Raw genomic sequence first — 18,074 nt, 5'->3', positions numbered from 1 at the left:
TGTAGAAGATTCCTGTTCAGGAATGTCCCGTTGAAATTTCAGATGTTTTTTTTATTAATCAAACTGTCTATTTTATTTAACCTTTAGGCAAAATATGGACACTTTTTTTTGGTACGTGGTTTTTTTTGTGTCTCATATCTGATGTGTCAGACTTTCATGGCAATTTATTGATCACAAGAAAATTATATTTTAAATATTGCTGTATATTTGATACAGTTGTGTCATCATTAATTGATATTACAAATCGTTTTTGGTTACTGAAATAAAGCTAAAATAAAATACAAGCATTAGATGAAAACTAATTGAAAGTTAGAAATGTTGCCTGAAATAAGTACTAAAATGACTAAAACTAAAATAAAAATAAATGAAAGCTAAATAGAAATGTATAAAATCAAAAACTAATAAAAATTGACAAAATTTAAAAAACTAGCTAAAATTAACAGTATATTATCAGTATACTAAAAAGTGCTATAATAGAATATAAATAATACTAAAGTAACTTTTTTATCTTAGGCAATTTTAATAATAAAAATGAATGCTTTATCGCTTGTTTCTGCTCTTTTTTTTGCCTGTGTTTTGATCTGAAGATTTGAGTCCTCCTTCAGAAGATGCGTAATAGCGCCCCCTATCGTATAACAGTGGAAAGACGGAAAATTACGTCAATAGCAGGGAAAGAGTTAACATCGAAATATATATTGAATGTTTTTGAGAAGGATGAAAAACATTGCTTATTTTCCAGCTTGTGTAGCTCCAATGCAAACACTCAATGTTTTTGTCTAGCGTAGAGTAAAACATTCACATCTCTGTGATTTTAGGGGCTGTTTACACGACAACGTTTTCAACTAAAAACTGAAGACTTTTTATGCGCCGTTACAAATAAATAAATACTATTTTTATTTATTCGTTTTTATATAATGCAGAAGTTGTTTTTTATTCTGTAAGAAAAATTAGTCTGATGTTTGCAAGTTGTTGTTTCAGGTCAAGAGAGACTCATCCGTCGTCTTAATGGCAGTTTGCGGCTTTGCTCTGATATTTTTGATTTGTATTAGTGTTCTTTAAATTAGCCTATTTGTTCCACATTTTGTCTTAAATATAGCCTAGTTGTTCTAAACAATTTAATCAAACACTTAGGCTGTTGATTTGTTTGCGGCTTTCTTTTTTATTCTAAGTTTTGGCGTTGTGCGGTGTGCCATGTGCATTTATTAAATTGTTCGTTTTTGTTCATTTTCCTTTTGAACAATAAAAAAATTATATTAATTTAATTTTCCACTGTATTTTTATACCAAACACCGTTTTTGCTACAGTATTTATTTGTTTTGTTTTTTGCCTTGTTTTGTACTAGGCCTAAGTTACTAATCGTTTATTTAATTTATTTTAAAGAACGAATTTTATTTTATTTTATTCAAAACTGTTTTTTTTTACATGTAACTGTTACAGTTTGTACTTTTGATAATAAATTATTAAAATGCACAGGCAGTCTGATTGCTGTTTTTATGTTATAATTAGCCTATAACGTGTCGTAAGCGCTGTATACTTTAAACGCTTTACTATTCTGTTTTAAGCACTTAATTTTCATTTTGAACGTGCTAATATCATGCTTTAGCATTTTCTGTCAAATACCTTTCCTTGTATATACGCAAGTTTTTATATTAATATCATAAATGAACGATTATTCGACTAATCGCTAAAATGCAGGAGTGTTAGTCGACTAGGAATATCTTTAGTCGGGGGCAGCCCTAGCCGTTACAGCGGCGTTTTGGGTGCCGGAAAACGCAAACTTTTGAAAACGGGTTTCAAAGTGCAAGTTTTTGAAAACGGTCTCAGTGTAAACAACAAAAACGCGAGTCTCTGAAGACGATGACGTCATGCACATGCGTATTACGTGTTCAGTCTATAGTGTTTCATCGCCATCTAATGGCCTGGCAGCAGAATGCAGCGCTTTTAGTGTTATTCGCGGATCCGCGTAAATGGGGATCGTTTTGACAATGGTGTCGTCTGTACGTGGAAAACTCAAAGGAAAAACTTCTTTGTTTTAAGCATATCGTTGTCGTGAAACGTACCCTTAGTTTAAAGTTTTAGCATTTGTTCAGGTATCTTGTACATGGTCGTGTTAATGTGAGGAACAAGTTTCTTCGTTTCACTCAAGAGGGAATATGTCAAACACATTTGAGGAGAGAGTGAAGAATTGCTATTGTGTGTGTGTGTGTGTCGTGGATATCCTGTCAGGTGCTGCCTCTGGTCCTGACACTGCTGACATTCCTCATCCTTCATGGATTTCCTCACTCGAGGCCTTGCCACGGATGTGATTGAGTGGGAGGCACAGTTGCTCTCATGGAACATTTCTAGAGTTACAGCCCACGATCCTTCTCGCTCACAGTTTAAACCCTGACGCTCACATTTAAACCCTCCGCATCACCCTGTTGGTGTTTATTTTGCAGTACGTTATCACCACATACGACTACATAGAATCATTCTCTAAATGCATTTTCCCAGTTTTATGCACTGCTTTGGATCTGATGATCTATGGGATCGCAGTTGTGCAGCACTGGCGTTGTGCAGTAACTGTGTGAAGCTGCTGTTCGAGGTGACTGCATTGCAGAAGCCATGGAGAAATACGTGAATAAATCAATGTTTGAGCACCTCAGGTGGCTTTGCTGTGTGTCAGCAGTCCTTTCTCCTCCTCAAGCCTAGCGTTAGGGTTTCACTACCTCTGTTGTTTCCGTGTCTGTTACATCATTTCCAAGTCTGCTACATAACGTGTAGGAAGATCATTTAGTCTTTGGAGGGTTTCTAAAGGTATTTACGGATGTGAAGCGCTGAAACGCTTTCAAAGACATTTCCGAATGTGTGTGTAACCCGCTTGATTTTAATGAATGCATCTGCATCCTTGAGGCCGTGTGGGAATGTAACCAATTAAAGTTGTTGATGTTGATCTAACGATTTGTGTGTTTCTCTATTAATCTCTTTCTTTCTTTCTGTTTTGTTTTGTTGTTTCTCTCAACACAGAGTGCAGCAATGGAGGAGACTGTAATATGGGAACAGCACACTGTAACTCTACACAGGGTGAGAATCAATTTCTCTTTTTTGATTTGTGTCGGGAATCCTAGTATGGATGCTTATCAAATCATGTTGTTTGTGTGATCTGCGTAATACAATAAAAACCCTTCGAAATATTGGTAGAATCGCATTTGTGTTTTGTTTTACTTGTTGTTAAAAAGTACATTTCTATTTCAAGATGTTCAGCTGGCAGATTTTTATTTTAATACTTGTTTTACTTGTTTTAAAGACCCCATGAAATCAAACCTCTGACTAACCTGGTCATGGTTATAACTATAATCTATTGTCCTGCCCAGACTTCCTCTCTTTTATATATATAAAAGCAAACTTTTGTGTGTGTGTTACATTAAATAATGTTACATTATTGGGTTACTCACTAATAGAAGTGCAAAATACATTTAAAGAAAAGTCACGTCACATGCTATCGGAATTATCGTAAATACAAGTTTCTTGGTCAGAAATTGGACATTAACAAGTCTTCAAAACATTTTGTTATTTATTTCTGTTCTCTACAACAACAAAGCACTTAAATGCGACGAGCTCTAGTGCTGTCAAATGAAAATTTGAATTTCGAATATCCTTCGAATTAAAAATAAAAGTCTACAGTCAAATGCAAAAACGGTTTATTCAAATTTTCGAAGTGGCGAACAAGATGCCATGATGATATTTAACTCTGCATAAATACATGATGCTGTTTTGTTAATAATTGTTTACGCAATTTATGAAATTATATTTGATTAATAAACGGTAGTTTAAACGTTATGCCCTTTTTTGAACAGTCGTGTTATTTCATTGCTTTGAATAAACCGTTTAATGCGGTGCATTGATATTTTGCTCATTGCGCCCTCTTATAATCTGAATATTAGTAATATTTAATTTGAATGTAGTTTTTCAGCCTTTTTGACAGCCTCAATGAGCTCATACCCACGACTTCAGAACTGGGAAATAGGACATTTCTGATAACACTTGAAGGCAGCATAAGTTACGCTTGTGTCGTGGTTTTGTTACTTCAATGAACGCTTGGTGTCACATGCACTACATAAGGCCAAAAACTTCTATGATGCTCATGCTTGGTCAACACATTGCAGTTATGCTAGCTAGCTATGAACATGTTGCTAGTTTGTATCACTTATGTGCGTCGAAGTTTTTTTTTAAAGTAATTTTGTTACACTCAGTTACAGCTAAAACTGTTCAAGTCGACAATTTATGAACTTTTATGGAATTCAGGTCCAACATGGCTTGAGTTTTATCGTATTGTTTCTCTCCTCTTTATTTCTGACAGTCTCTCCGCCCTTCTCTGCCCTTTCTCTGTATCTCTCTGACCATCACATCCCCTCATTTATCTTCCTTTCCATGCCTCCGATCTTATCTTTTCATTCTCTCTGTCCTATTCCGTCCCTCTCCAGCTCTTCCACTGTGGTGTGAATGTTTTGGTGTCCCTCTCACCTGTTGGGTAACATGTAGATGTGTGTCTCACAGGCACCAGGGTTCGGCTTCGGGATCGCTATCTCGGGCGGAAGGGATAACCCTCACTTTCAGAGCGGGGAGACGTCCATCGTCATATCTGATGTGCTGAAGGGAGGCCCAGCCGAGGGCTTGCTGCAGTAAGACTCATCTCTTACCTTCTTTATTGAGAATGCCAATTCAGGTCCACTTTAATTCCTCAATTTGATTAGAATTAAGGTGAATTTGATCAAATAGAATGAAATGTCAATAATGTCACATTGAAACGTTTCGTTTTTTTTTTTTTTACATTAGTGGCCAAAAGTCATGCCTGGCCTAGGAAAATGGACATCTTCACCCTTTATTAAATTGTGCGCACATCATTTTTGGCCAAGGCTGTCATACAAAGAAATTATGAACATGCAAAAATAAGAGAGAACCAACTAAATATTAATAAATGATTATTTTGCTTTTTCCTGTTTTTCTATGCTTTTTTTTTTTTTTTTGCACAGTAAAATAAATCTGTAGCTGTAGTTTTCCTTTTTTTTTTTCGAATTATTTTGATAAATACCTTCTAGTTAGTTTTTTTTCTTCCCTCACATTTAAAAAATATAAAATACTTGCCTTATATTTTGATGGTTTAGTCAAACTTGTAGGGTCATTAAAAACAAATATCCTCACCGGAAATCACTCTTGGCCACTGCTGTATGCTTTATGAATTACTCCTAAACACATTATGCACTATTTCCAGAAATATCAGAGGATATTAATAATGTTTGGGATGCCACCTAAAGAAATTAATATTTGATAGATAATATATTATTTATAAAATACTTATTACTCAAATGATATAAATTGTTTTGAAAACATTTGTATTAAATTAGAAAAGTGCGAATTAAAAGCATTTTCACTAGTTCTCGGAGAGTACAGTTGGGCCCACTGTACATGTTGTGTATTATCAAATATATATTTATTTTAATTTATACATTTTAAAGACCATAGTGAAAGATTTTCTTTTCCAGAATGCTCTGATTTTACTTGTATGTAAAATTAAAATCTGCTCTTTGCGTGTAAACGCATGAGCGCACACAGGACTGCTGATCAAGCTTTGCACTGAGATCAGTTGGAGTGGCACTTTTGCTTACTGCTTTTTGCACCTTTTGCCCCCGGCAGGGAGAATGACAGGGTGGTGATGGTCAACGCCGTCTCCATGGACAACGTGGATCATGCATATGCAGTGCAGCAACTTCGGAAAAGTGGGAAGAATGCAAAAATTGTATGTATCCCACTTTTTGTTTATTCTTTAACTCTCTCTCTCTCTCTCTCTCTCTCTCTCTATATATATATATATATATATATATATATATATATATATATATGTGTATGTATTTTCTACTTCTTACTCAAATTATATAAATTGTCAGACTTTTATTTATATAATTTGTATTGAAAACATTTGTAATTAAAAGCATTTTCACTAGTCCTCTCTGACTTTTATTTATTTACTTAGCATTTTGAAAATTTTATACAAACTAAAGCTAATTAAAGGTAGTCTAGTATTTGAAGTATGTTTATTAAAGTAGCCTCACACTTTTGGACTCACTTTCATTCATTTATTTTGCACTAAAATCCATAAGAGAATGTTTTAGAGATTTATTGGAGATAAAAAATGTGCCCCAAAATTGTGAATAATCATGTCTTGTTTCTCCTTCTGTCCAGACCATCAGGAGAAAGAGGAAGGTGCAGATCCCTATGGGGCGCACGGGTGAACGCGAGACCATGTCGGAGCACGACGAGGACGATGACAGTTACGAAGAGGAGATTTATGAGGCACGGAGCGGCCGGAGCGCCTACAGCGGGGGCGGAGCCACGGGCCGGAGGAGCGGCAGGGGCGAGCGGCTGGGCGGGAGGAGGGACCGGGACAGAGAGCGCAGCGGCTCCAGAGAGAGGAGTCTGTCCCCACGCTCGGACCGCCACTCTGTGTCCTCCAACCTCCCCCCTCGCCCAGCCAAGGTCACCCTCATCAAGTCCCGCAAAAATGAAGGTGAACATGGCCGCTTCGAGCCTGCCAACCGGTGTCGTCCAATCACTTTTGCCCTTACATAGCACAACACGGTTTTAGGTGGTCTGTCCCCATTAAATTGAAAATGCTACACAAAACAGCATAATCTCATCCAGTCAGAACATATTTGAAGTTTAATGTTTTAGTCCCAATGACGTTTTTGCTATGTCAACCCTCTACGCACACCGTGGCAATAGAATTGCCAACGGCTAGTCATTTTTTAGTTTTCTCTTTTTAGATTCCCGCCCACTACTGATGGAACCAGCCGGCAGTGGTTGCCTGGCCTTAAAGGATGAAAAACAAAGTTAGTCATTTTTTACAGGAAAAAGGGTTGTGTGTGCAGGTTTCCATCAGGAAAAAAAAAAAAAAAAGCAACTTTATAGCTAACTTATGCTAACATGCTGTATGTGTTTCTGCGGTTTACTCTGTAAGCAGAATACGGGCTTCGCCTGGCCAGCCACATCTTCGTAAAGGACATTTCCCCCGAGAGCCTGGCAGCCCGAGACGGAAACATACAGGAGGGAGACGTGGTGCTCAAGGTAAGATAAATGACCACCTGTAGGGGAGGGGGAACAGATGGAGAGAGAGAAGGGAGTGCATTAAGTGACGAGCGTGACTGAAGTGATGCATTTAGTGATGTGAGGAATTATGAAAGAATGCAGACATTTGCTAATGGAGATAAATGACAGTGTTCACATCTTTTTTATTATCATTTACTCTGGAACTAGATTAATGGCACTGTGACTGAGAATCTGTCCCTGATCGACGCTAAGAAACTGATCGAGAGGTCAAAGGGCAAGCTGAAGATGGTGGTGCAGAGAGACGAGAGGGCGACCCTGCTCAATATCCCCGACATGGATGACAGCATACCTTCAGCTAATGCCTCGGACCGAGATGGTGAGAGAGTGTCTGGACAGCACACACACCTACCAGTCAAAGTGGATTTGATTGATTCTTTTCAATTCTTCCTGCTTATATATATATATATAGTTAGAAAGCTGTAACTTTAATTCACAAAGAGATCCTACTAAATAAATGCACTTTTTATTTATTCTTTAGAATATCAGTTTATTGAAATTTTGTTTTACAGGAAAAACATCTAAACAAAGCAAGCTAATTGCGTGACATTATTGTTTTAGTGAATATATACATATCTTATATATATAACTTAACTATATATTTTTGTTGTGGTTTTAAGCATAAACCTCACTAAATTTAGTTAGATAAAACAATTTATACTTAAACATTTTTAATGCTTATTTTAGTATTATTTATATACCATTATAGTATTTATTAAAATTGAGTTATTTAGTTTTATACTTTCAGTTTTTATTTTAATTTTATTTTACATTTTTAGTACATTTTTCAAATATGTAAATTGTTTTTCTTGTTTTAAGCAGTGTTGTTACTGTTAACTAAAACTTAAACTTTTAGAATTAAGAATAAAGCTAAACTAAAATTATCAATAAGTATTTATTGGCAACTAACTAAAATAAAACAAGTTTAAGTTACTAAAATTAAAACAAAAAAACAAGTAAATAAATAAATATAAATATATTTTAAAAAAAATTAAATGATAAAAATGACGAGCACAAAACTACCAGAAATTATTAGGTAAATGAAATGTATTTTGTTTAGACTTTTTGTTAACCAAGACAAGGCAAAACAAAAAACTGACTGAAAATAATTTTGGATTTTTTTAATGTTTTTCTTAGCTGACCCTTAATTGATTCCATTAGGATTTTTTTTTAGGGAAAAATAGAATATCCCAATAGCAATACTTTAGATTGACTTAGTATACTGTATCAAACACCTGTAATGGTGTGAAATCATGTGATCTTTGTGTTAGATATTTCAGACATCCACTCCGTGGCCTCCGATCATTCCAACCGATCCCACGAGCGGAAGAGAAGCAGCCGGTCTCGATCCCCGGACCGCCGCTCAGAGCCCTCGGACCACTCCAGACACTCTCCACCGCAGATCAGCAATGGCAGGTCCGAAACCTTTTCGGTTTTTATTACTTTTCACTCAAGATGTTAGTACTAGTGCTGGGCAAGTTAACGCGTTATTATCACGTTAACGCATTTATTAATTAATGCCGACAATTTTTTTTATCGCGCGTTAACGCAGTTTTTTTATTATTATTATTATTTTGAAAGTCCGTTGCTCACTGGCTCTGAATACACATAGGCCTACAGTCAAACCATGATCACAGGAGGGGTGGGATGTTGGTCAGCCAGCAAATAACCCACCCAAACAAGCAGTGGAGAGGCTTTGGCAGGTTCTCTCAGGTGAACAGAAAGGGAGACAGCGCTCCGCGAGTGAATGACAGGCACTCTATGGATAGTAACCATGGCAACGGCTTCTGTGCGCTACGCAGCTGTAGCCTTTTTAACTCAAATTAAAATTATACATAACTTTACCTGATAGGCCTGCGTTTAGTTTAGCGGGGATGCTCTGCCATGTGAATGTCCTCCTGTTGATGTCCTGATATCTATTTAGATTCTGGAAACTCACAAACAGCGAGCCGAGGATCAGTCTCTCTTCCAATGATTTGTGCTGCGCGTCGTGTACAAAAAGTTAGATAATTCAACTTCGGCAACGCGCGGGCGCGTGCGTGAGGCGAGCATGACCGCAACAGTTTCACAGGAACGCACCCGCTTGTCGCTGCACCTGTGCTCGACCACTTCACCTAGCTCACTCTAGGCTGATTTATACTTCTGCGTCGGACCTACGCCGGAGCCTCTACGCTATAGACTACGCGTTGGTTTTCATTTATATAGCTGCGTCGTTGTCCGCGTTGACGCGCAATTACACATTTCCATAAGTGTGAAACCTGGGGAGCGGTTCTAGCAATCACAGCGCTTGCGGTACGCGTAGAATTGACGTTACATTTTTGGAGAGATGCACGTCAGGGTACGCGCGCTATACAGCTACGGCTTGAGTTCGACGCAGAAGTATAAATTGGGCTTTACCTCTGTTTAATGTAATATTATGTGGGAAACCATGGCATGCCATGACCAAACCTAAGCTGCTATCAGAGAAGTAACGTTGGTCGACTTATATCTGTAGTGATCATGACCCTTTGACTACATAGACTGTTTCTGCTGCTCCCTGATACAAGATACCTGTTCAGAAAAAACTAAAAACAAGAAAACTGGACTCGTTTTAACAAGCTAGATAAAAAGTAATGCCCTGGCAGTGGCAAATAGCTTTGTTTAAATATTTGATTTGATTACATTAATGTTTAAGTTGAGATTTACAAGAAATATTTTATTGATACTGTGTAAGGGAATACTGCTGGTATAAAAGCACCTTATTTGTTTAAAGTTTTTGCAAACCACATGTTATTGCACTTTTGTAGCAGTACATTTAAATCAAATGTGCGCAATACACTACTTTAGAATTCATTATTCAACTTTGCGCGTAACAATACGATTAATCGCGATTAATCGCAAGAAAATCATGCGATTAATCGCGATTAATTTTTTTTATCGTTGCCCAGCACTAGTTAGTACAAATGAAATCAGCGGTCTGATTCACCTGGCGTAAATGTACTACGCTTTGGAGCCAAATCATCCCCAAATAGTCTCTTTTGGCTCTCTTTCCCCCCTCCTTATTAAAGTCTTCCTGTTTTTATAAGATTCAACAGATTGAACTTTAAGAGCTGAAGTTTCAGGCCTGCTCACCGCTGATATGAGAACAGGCATATGAGAAAAGGTTCTGTCAGACGGTACTGCAGCTCTTGACAAAACGCTCCTGTAAATTGGATGTGTCCTAGATAGATAAACCAGGGTGTGACAGCGGTAGAGGATGAGAGGAATTTCATCTCCCTGCAAATGTGCCATCCTCCTAAATGAAACCTTAAATTTAAAGGTGAAGTGTGTTATTTTTTTGATGGTAATATGCTTTCAAACACTTGAAAGCATCAGCAGGTCATTTGTAGGTTGACTGTAGGTTGACACTATGAAAGTATGCTCTGTTTGGGTTTTTAGAGAAGGCTCCAACTGGTGGGCTGGCTTTTGTTTAAGAAGAAGAAATTACACACTTCACACAAGCCAGAATTGACCACACACATGTTTACAGACCTTCAGGTTTGTAGGTGTTCATGAAGTTTCTTCTGATTCTTGTTTTGAATCAGGGCCGCAGGGCCGACGACTCAGAGAACCCGGCCAGTGTAAGTTTATGGGTCCGGTTAACGCAAGCGTCCCGAACATAGCTAACCAAACTAACGCTTTTGTGAGCTTTGCACTAAAGCATGTGACGGGGCCGTGATGTAACCAAACGTGTGTGTGGTATGCTGAAAATTTATGTGAACTACTTGACATGTTCATTTCATCATTCCAACGTCACAACCCTGGCTAAGGCAATGAAGCCCAACAAACCAACTTGTGTACAGGGAATTCATTGGCTTGTGTGCCTAATCCCTGCATGCGTCTCTGACATCAAACATATCCCTCCATTCATTCTCATTTATTCAATTTTAAAGAACTGGTCTCAGCTGTTACCCCTTTCCTGATGAGCAAAGACGAGTATAGGGGTGTCTGTCGGTAACGTACAAATACACACGTTCTCCAAAGGGCTGCTGCTGTCAGTTTCGCAGTGTAGGCGAAAACATGCTGCTTTTAACATCATTTGTAGTAGTAGTTTTCTGCCTTAGAGAGTTCTTGGTATTACAGGCACATCTGCTCTGCCAACCATCCTTGAAAGTCGTCCAATTGGATTGAAGCACCACCTGCACCATGTGCGTAGACACACAAATTTGGAATCGGTGAAGACAAAGGCAGCTGAAAGCTTAGTAGTTGTTGCTTTGTAAACTTTTTCTGATCAGAACATCCCTGAATTCCTGGTTTGAGAACCAACAGGTTTAACTCTCTGGGGTCGGCGGTCTCGCCGGCGATACCAGCTCACTTTTTTCCTTATCAGTGCAAAAGAGACTCAAATTACTCTGTTAATTTTGATCTTACATATAAGTGTTGTACATCATTAGATCCTGTTAAGTTTCTATTTTTTTTGTGGATACTCACAATAAAAACAAAGTGTTGTGCTTTTCACCAAATAAAGAAAAACAAACATGATGCGAGTTTTGCGTTCTCTCTGTCAGTGAAGTCCATTCTGAAACGCGTCCTAAGATTAACTGTAACTCCGCGATTACTTGTCACACAGGCACGAGAGGTTTTTCTTTATGAAGCTTGAATTCTCTTCTTTTAAATGAAGTAATTTATATAAAAAACAAATATTCTCAGTTTATGCAATCTGTATGAAAAGAGAGTGCTGTCAGTATTTTTTCCCCCAGCTCATTACACTTCATTACGCGTTAATCTGACACGCCCACGGACGACGCGCTCTATTCAAACGCAAATGTCGAGGCAAGCCATGACAACGCCCACATCAGCTGTTCCACCGCGGCGGTAAAATATGTGGTGTATTTGCTGCCTTTTACCGCTAAGAGGCGCTACAATCATAGACTCTGAAAAGTGTTCGTTTATTCCGGTTTATTCTCTCTAATGCGTAATCTGCTGCCGCACCGCGCTGATTCAGAGCGATTGAAAGCTGGTAGCAGAAGAATTCAACAAGTGAAACGTAGTTAAAATAATTCATAATCACAATACTGAAATTAGGCTACTGAAATGTAATTGAATAAATAATGAAAACATTTCAACATAAAACATTGCAATAAAAACATTTAGGCTACATGAACGAGGCTTTACAACTTTAACAGCGTACAGACGATAGCTCAGTGATCAACGCAACGACACGAGCTTCGAGGAGCTTCAACAGACCCGAGATCGAATCTCAATGTAGCATAGATGTTGTTAACCGATGTTGTCCTACGTTTATATTTTCCCACCTTGATGCTTAAATAGGTAACTGTTTATATCTGTTTACTTATTTAAAGTCAAGAGTTTTGTTTGATTATCATTACAACATAAATTTGCTACATTCCTGTAGAACCGCAGCCGCTGCACAAACGACAAAAACTGATGAAGATTGTCAGCCGATCAGAAAATGAAAATGAAGAAGCTCGTCTTTAGTCTGCTAAATTATTGTGTAATGTAAAAGAACACTAAAATTACTTAAGTTTGAAACCAAGTTCGAACATTTCAAGGTTTAAATTGTTTAATTTAAAACAGGGTTGCATCTTGTTTAGAGTTTATTTCTTTTGCGATGCAAAATAAGAAACACTAGGCTAATCTTATTCTTGCGACATTTTAAATTTGTATTGCCAAAGAAATTACAGCTAAATTAAACAATTAAAACAGTAGGCCTACAAAACGAAAATTGTCCAAAGAAACATAATTAAATTAAAAACATGCGTTTCTCTTTGCCTCTCTCGCGCTGGATCTCTTTTTAACAAGTTTATTTAGTCTCCCTCGCTGCGCGCGCGGGTCTCTCTCTCGAAATTAATCATTTCAGGGTAAAAACACATCATACAGCTGATAATACTGTATATGTCGCTGCGTGTCAGCCATACAAATCACGAAAAAATTATTTAACCTTTAATTGTTGCTTCAAAGACACAGCATGCCTTGTTGAATTCACCTTACAATAACTTCAATTGAAATTTTGTGTGAAAAAAAAACTTTAAATAGGCTACAATAAATAAACTACAATATTTATAATTTAATAAGATATGGGGCCTACATTTGGACACAGATTTATCCTTACAATAATTTTGCCTGCTCATCAGGCTGGCTATCCGACACTCTCCATATGAAAGAGGAACATTAACACCTTTGTCCAGCAACTGTCCCTCCAACCCCCCACAGGCTATCGGAGTCTGAGGCTGACTTAACACAAAGAGAAGTCGCAATTCACACTTAAATCGCCATTCTAGACAGTGTTGATAATGAAGGAATTAAATGATTTAAGTTACATGTAGCCTAGTGATATTTCTGTCATAAAAGTTTATTACTAAATATTTCATTATTTCAATAATTGATGAAATAAAACTGGTTTGGGGCAGCTTTTTCCAAGCAAAACTAAATATAATCTGAAAAAACGCTTGTGAATTTGTTGTCACTTAATATTAAAGTCTACAGGGATCTTTGGATCCTTACAACCAGGCATGCAATTTGTGAATTAAGTTTTTATTTTATTTTGTATTATTCAAATAAATATCGAAACACGGTGCTTCGTGGTAATGCTGCTAAATTAAATAACATTTATAGAATAATTATGAACTTAAATGAAACAATATCGCAACATTTCGACAAATACATTATTATGTTTTTACATTTTAATTCAGGGCGATTTAGCCTACATTTAATTAGAGCGAGATTTTCACCCATGTCTTGTCATTTTCTCATTGGGAAGCGCATGTTTGAGTAGATCCTCTGTACCTCTCGTTTTCATATGGATTAGCCTACATAATCAGATAACATTTATTAGCCTAAATATTTAGACATTTAAAGGCTTTAGACATAGCCGATTTCTTATCGTGACTGAGCTGAAGTGGCTTTCGGTTCATTTTTGTGACGCGCAGTTCCCGGAGACAGAGAGGACAGATATACTGTTTTTGTCGTTAGCCTAATATGAATACAAGTTTACAGTTTTGAACGATGTAAGCTACTCTACTCTTATCTGTATGACCAAAAAATTACGGAGTCGCCTATTAAGTTATTTTAGCTGTAATAATGAGATAAATAAATTAATCTAAATGAACGCGCCGCCGCGTTTGTCGAACACTAACTCACGATGCCAGAATAAAACCCGACTTTAGAAAAATGCATAGGGTCACTCGGCGTGGTGTGCCAAAACACTTAATTATAAACTTCAATATTTCATTCAAAATAATCTCAACACGCTTTGTGAAATTTTGAAAAGCCGTGCATGCATTAAGGCCACTGGAACTAATGAACAACTGAAACGCTGGTTTTGATTTTATTGTTTTTCGTTTAAACGTGCCTGTTGCATATCTCTATTTTATATATTTGATATTGGTGAAGTAGCCTATAGCATTGATTAGCTGTGGAGGGAGGGGTGTGGGGATTAAAATAATTCAGCAGAAGTAGGGATGTTTAGACCAGAAGGAAATCCCAGTCCCCCCTGGCAAATCACACTTTACTTAAAACCATGTTTTTAAAAACTCTAGGTTGTAGGGAACAGACCTCTCTGCCATGCGCGCGCACGGTTTGGAGCACAATATCTGTCTCGCATGCACGCTCGCTCTAAATAGATTACGGGATATTTTAACTAATTTACGGTATAACTAGTCGATCACGAGTGGCTCAACAGGTAGATCTATAGATAAACTATATCTTTCAGGAATTTGACCGACCGGGTTGACACTTCAGCGTGAGAAATCGGGGGGGTGGCGTGAGAGCCTGGAATAAATAAATAAAAAAATATATATAGCCTATATAAAACAAAACTGTATGGTGTAACAGAGTTTTAGAGCTAGACAAATCTCTCTGCAATAATAAATATAAAATATACAGCAGACCATGTTTGTGCGGGATTTGAACCTGTGTCATCTTGATGATGAACCATCAGTTCTACCGCTCGGCTATGAATTTTGTTACTGAGAAATAACCAAACGTTTGATTCTCACATGAGCGAGAAAACGTTTTGTCTTTAGCCTGTGAGTGTAGGCCTACTTTAACCTTTTACAGTTTTAAAAGATTATATCTTATCTGTATGACCAACAATTTGTTGTAGGCTTATTTGGAAATTACCATAACTTGTAGTATTTCATCCTTAGGCTACTGTTAATAGACATTAGCCCCACTTACGTTTTGCTAAATGTCCCTTTGCGCCACCTGGCGGTCATTTCGCGTACGACTTTGAAATGCGACTGGTTTATTTTTACCGCGGTGGATGGCTAAAAATGGTATGTGGATGGCTAAAATGTGTGACTAAAAATGTGCTTTTGGCTTTCATTTATATTTTGATTGTTTGTATATATATATATATATATATATATATAATGAGCCTTTCATTCAGGGGTGTCACACAAGAAAGAATGCAAGGACAATATATATATATATATAAATAAATAAATATTTATATACACACACACACACACACACACACACACACACATATATATATATATATATATATATGTGTGTGTGTGTGTGTGTGTGTGTGTGTGTGTATATAAATATTTATTTATTTATATATATATATTGTCCTTGCATTCTTTCTTGTGTGACACCCCTGAATGAAAGGCTCATTAGTATGCAGTCTGCTCAGGTGAGAACTGCCTAATTATTCATGAGGGGGTTGGGCCGATCCGCCCATCCGCATATTGCCTTTGCAAACAAAAAAATGTTTTTCACAATTTAAAACAATCTATTGTTTTATGTGAATGATTAGCCAGAATGATTTTCAGATCAATTTGAAGCAAATACTCTAGGCGACAACATCCACTAGTCAAAAGTCTTGTGGACAGATATTTAGTATGTTATTTGTGGCCATATATTAGAAAATTTATTTTTTAGTTTTTTCAATAACCACGCATAAACAATATTCTCTCAAAAATACAAACATGTACATACATGTTGCTCACATATAATGGTAGCCCTGTGTGTGCTATATAGAGTGTAATTTCACCTGTGCCATTAATATGTTTATAAGCAACTGAAAAATGCACAAATGTCAGAGCATGCCAAAACATCTCAAGGACCCCGAAAACACCTCAGACCCCAGAGGGTTAATGGATGGAACCGTTGAGGAGTCAATTTTTGTTTTATCCGAGAACCACCTTTTTTGGGGGGGTGACACCATGTTGGCGAAAAGGTTTCCTAATATGTTTATTAGGAAAAAGTAATAAAAATATGTATAAATAAAACATTTAACTAATAAAATATGTTCTATGAATGTTTTATGACATTCCCCTTAAGTTATTAAAATATTACTCTGAACAGTAATCAGTTCTCTGAAAAAAGTTTTTTTTTCTCAGTGATTGGAATATTAAAGAAATGGTTCACTTCAAAATGAAATTTCAGTCATCTTTTACTCACCCTCAAACCTGTATGAATTTCTTTATTCTGCTGAACACAAAGAAAGATATTTTGAAGAATGTCGGTAACCAGTCAGTTGATGGACCCCATTGACTTCCATAGTATTGGATGGGGTCCATCAACTGACTGTTTACCGATATTCTTCAAAATATCTTTCTTTGTACTTGTAGTTCATTTTATTGATTATAATAACTGTGAAGAGCCTTTAAAGGTATAGTGCATTATGCCATACACTTATCCTCAATCAGCCAAGGCTTTGTTTTTATTGAGCCACACCGTTGCTGGGAAAGATATTCGTCATTGTCATGAATAAAACAGGACCACATGTGGCGGCCCGGCCCTGCAGAGATGGAGAGTTTCTGCAATCCGTAGATGTCGCCCGCTGTTGTTTACCGTGACAATAAAGGTCACGGGCAGGACCCGTCATCTTTGGCCATGTGCCGATTTTTGGAGTGCCTCCATGGCGGTGGTGCACCTGGAGTCCTTTTCTCTTTGTCGTCTCTTTCTCTCTCTCTCTCTCTCGCTCTCTCTCTCCTCCATTACTCCAGATCAGATGGTCTGCGCTAAATATAGTCCAACAAAGGAGCTGCAAAACACAGCTGTGACCTTCAAGACTACCTCGCTGCCCTAGCCACACAACGTCCTCCCTCTCTCCCCATCTACCTCGCTCTCATCTGCCATTTGTCTTTCAGTGTAAACAGTGTTTTATGGGTTGTGTGCTTAGGCTCGATAGTGTGGAAAAAGCGGCGTTGTTTTTTGGTTGTCCTGCTGAGAGCAGAGCATGCATTAATCATCAAAAGCTTTAACCGAACAGCACAAAGCTCATCTCATTCCACACTGTACCGTATATATTCCGTGTCTTGGTTTACAGGTGTGTTGTTGATGTGCTTTCACTCACGGCCTGAAACATACTCTACCAAGTGCATGAACGCAAACACTTTGCATTCTCAGCGTTGCCACAAGGGGCGCTATAGTGGACATTCGCGTAAAGTGTCAGTTCTTTTAAGTCAACTACTGTCATAGTGGAGCAGCAATTTAAGAATCTTGTTGAGCAAGTTTGTAAAGTAAGTTCAATGCTTGACCTCTGGTTTTAATAGCACAGATATATGAGGGTAACTCTATCGCCGGCTGGAGTACTGAGGTCGGTTACCGCCACAACGCGAGATTGCGTGTTAAAGTACTTCATTGATATACCGATATCGATTTAGTTTGCCAAGCGTTCACATCTGCGTTTGGGTACTTGTGTCGAGAATGTTTGTGGCCTTTGGAGAAAATGTGTTTAGCAATTTGAAATGTTGCATTTGAGCGCATTTTATTTAGACTGTTTATTTAGACTGTTTCAATAAAAAGTATTTCCAGACATTAGGCATTTTATGTGTTCTTTAAGAAGTACATATTTAATCTCTGATCTTTATATCCGTCTTATCCAGAGGTGGAAAGTAACGAATTACATTTACTCGCGTTACGTAATTGAGTAGTTTTTTTTGTGTACTTCTACTTTTTTAAGTAGTTTTTAAAATCTGTACTTTTACTTTTACTTAAGT

The 18,074-nt window shown here is 37.4% G+C and overlaps 2 protein-coding genes across 20 annotated transcripts in view; one reads left to right on the top strand and one right to left on the bottom strand.

Moving 5' to 3' along the window:
• The window catches only part of scamp5a (secretory carrier membrane protein 5a), a 210,555-nt gene extending 197,653 nt beyond the window's left edge, over window positions 1–12,902 (bottom strand). The window contains exon 1 of the mRNA XM_056265016.1: window positions 12,893–12,902. The gene's annotated coding sequence lies outside the window, so the exon portion shown is untranslated. The remainder of the gene's footprint in view (window positions 1–12,892) is intronic.
• The window catches only part of tjp1b (tight junction protein 1b), a 134,257-nt gene that overhangs the window by 92,592 nt on the left and 23,591 nt on the right, over window positions 1–18,074 (top strand). For 8 of the 19 annotated variants that reach the window (XM_056264997.1, XM_056264995.1, XM_056264991.1 and 5 more), the window contains 9 exons: window positions 3,007–3,063; window positions 4,537–4,661; window positions 5,674–5,776; window positions 6,220–6,544; window positions 6,801–6,866; window positions 6,995–7,101; window positions 7,291–7,459; window positions 8,412–8,556; window positions 10,704–10,739. In XM_056264997.1, the coding sequence (XP_056120972.1) occupies window positions 3,007–3,063; window positions 4,537–4,661; window positions 5,674–5,776; window positions 6,220–6,544; window positions 6,801–6,866; window positions 6,995–7,101; window positions 7,291–7,459; window positions 8,412–8,556; window positions 10,704–10,739 (1,133 nt within the window). Of the gene's footprint in view, window positions 1–3,006; window positions 3,064–4,521; window positions 4,662–5,673; window positions 5,777–6,219; window positions 6,545–6,800; window positions 6,867–6,994; window positions 7,102–7,290; window positions 7,460–8,411; window positions 8,557–10,703; window positions 10,740–18,074 lie in introns of those variants that run through there. The other 11 variants (XM_056265010.1, XM_056265009.1, XM_056265001.1 and 8 more) reach the window with 8 other exon arrangements.

The sequence above is a fragment of the Rhinichthys klamathensis genome, unplaced genomic scaffold, assembly GCF_029890125.1.
Source record: "Rhinichthys klamathensis goyatoka isolate OS25496 unplaced genomic scaffold, OSU_Roscu_1.1 h1tg000228l_1, whole genome shotgun sequence".
NCBI classification, from domain to species: domain Eukaryota; kingdom Metazoa; phylum Chordata; class Actinopteri; order Cypriniformes; family Leuciscidae; genus Rhinichthys; species Rhinichthys klamathensis.
This window is presented reverse-complemented; position numbering and strand designations above follow the sequence as displayed.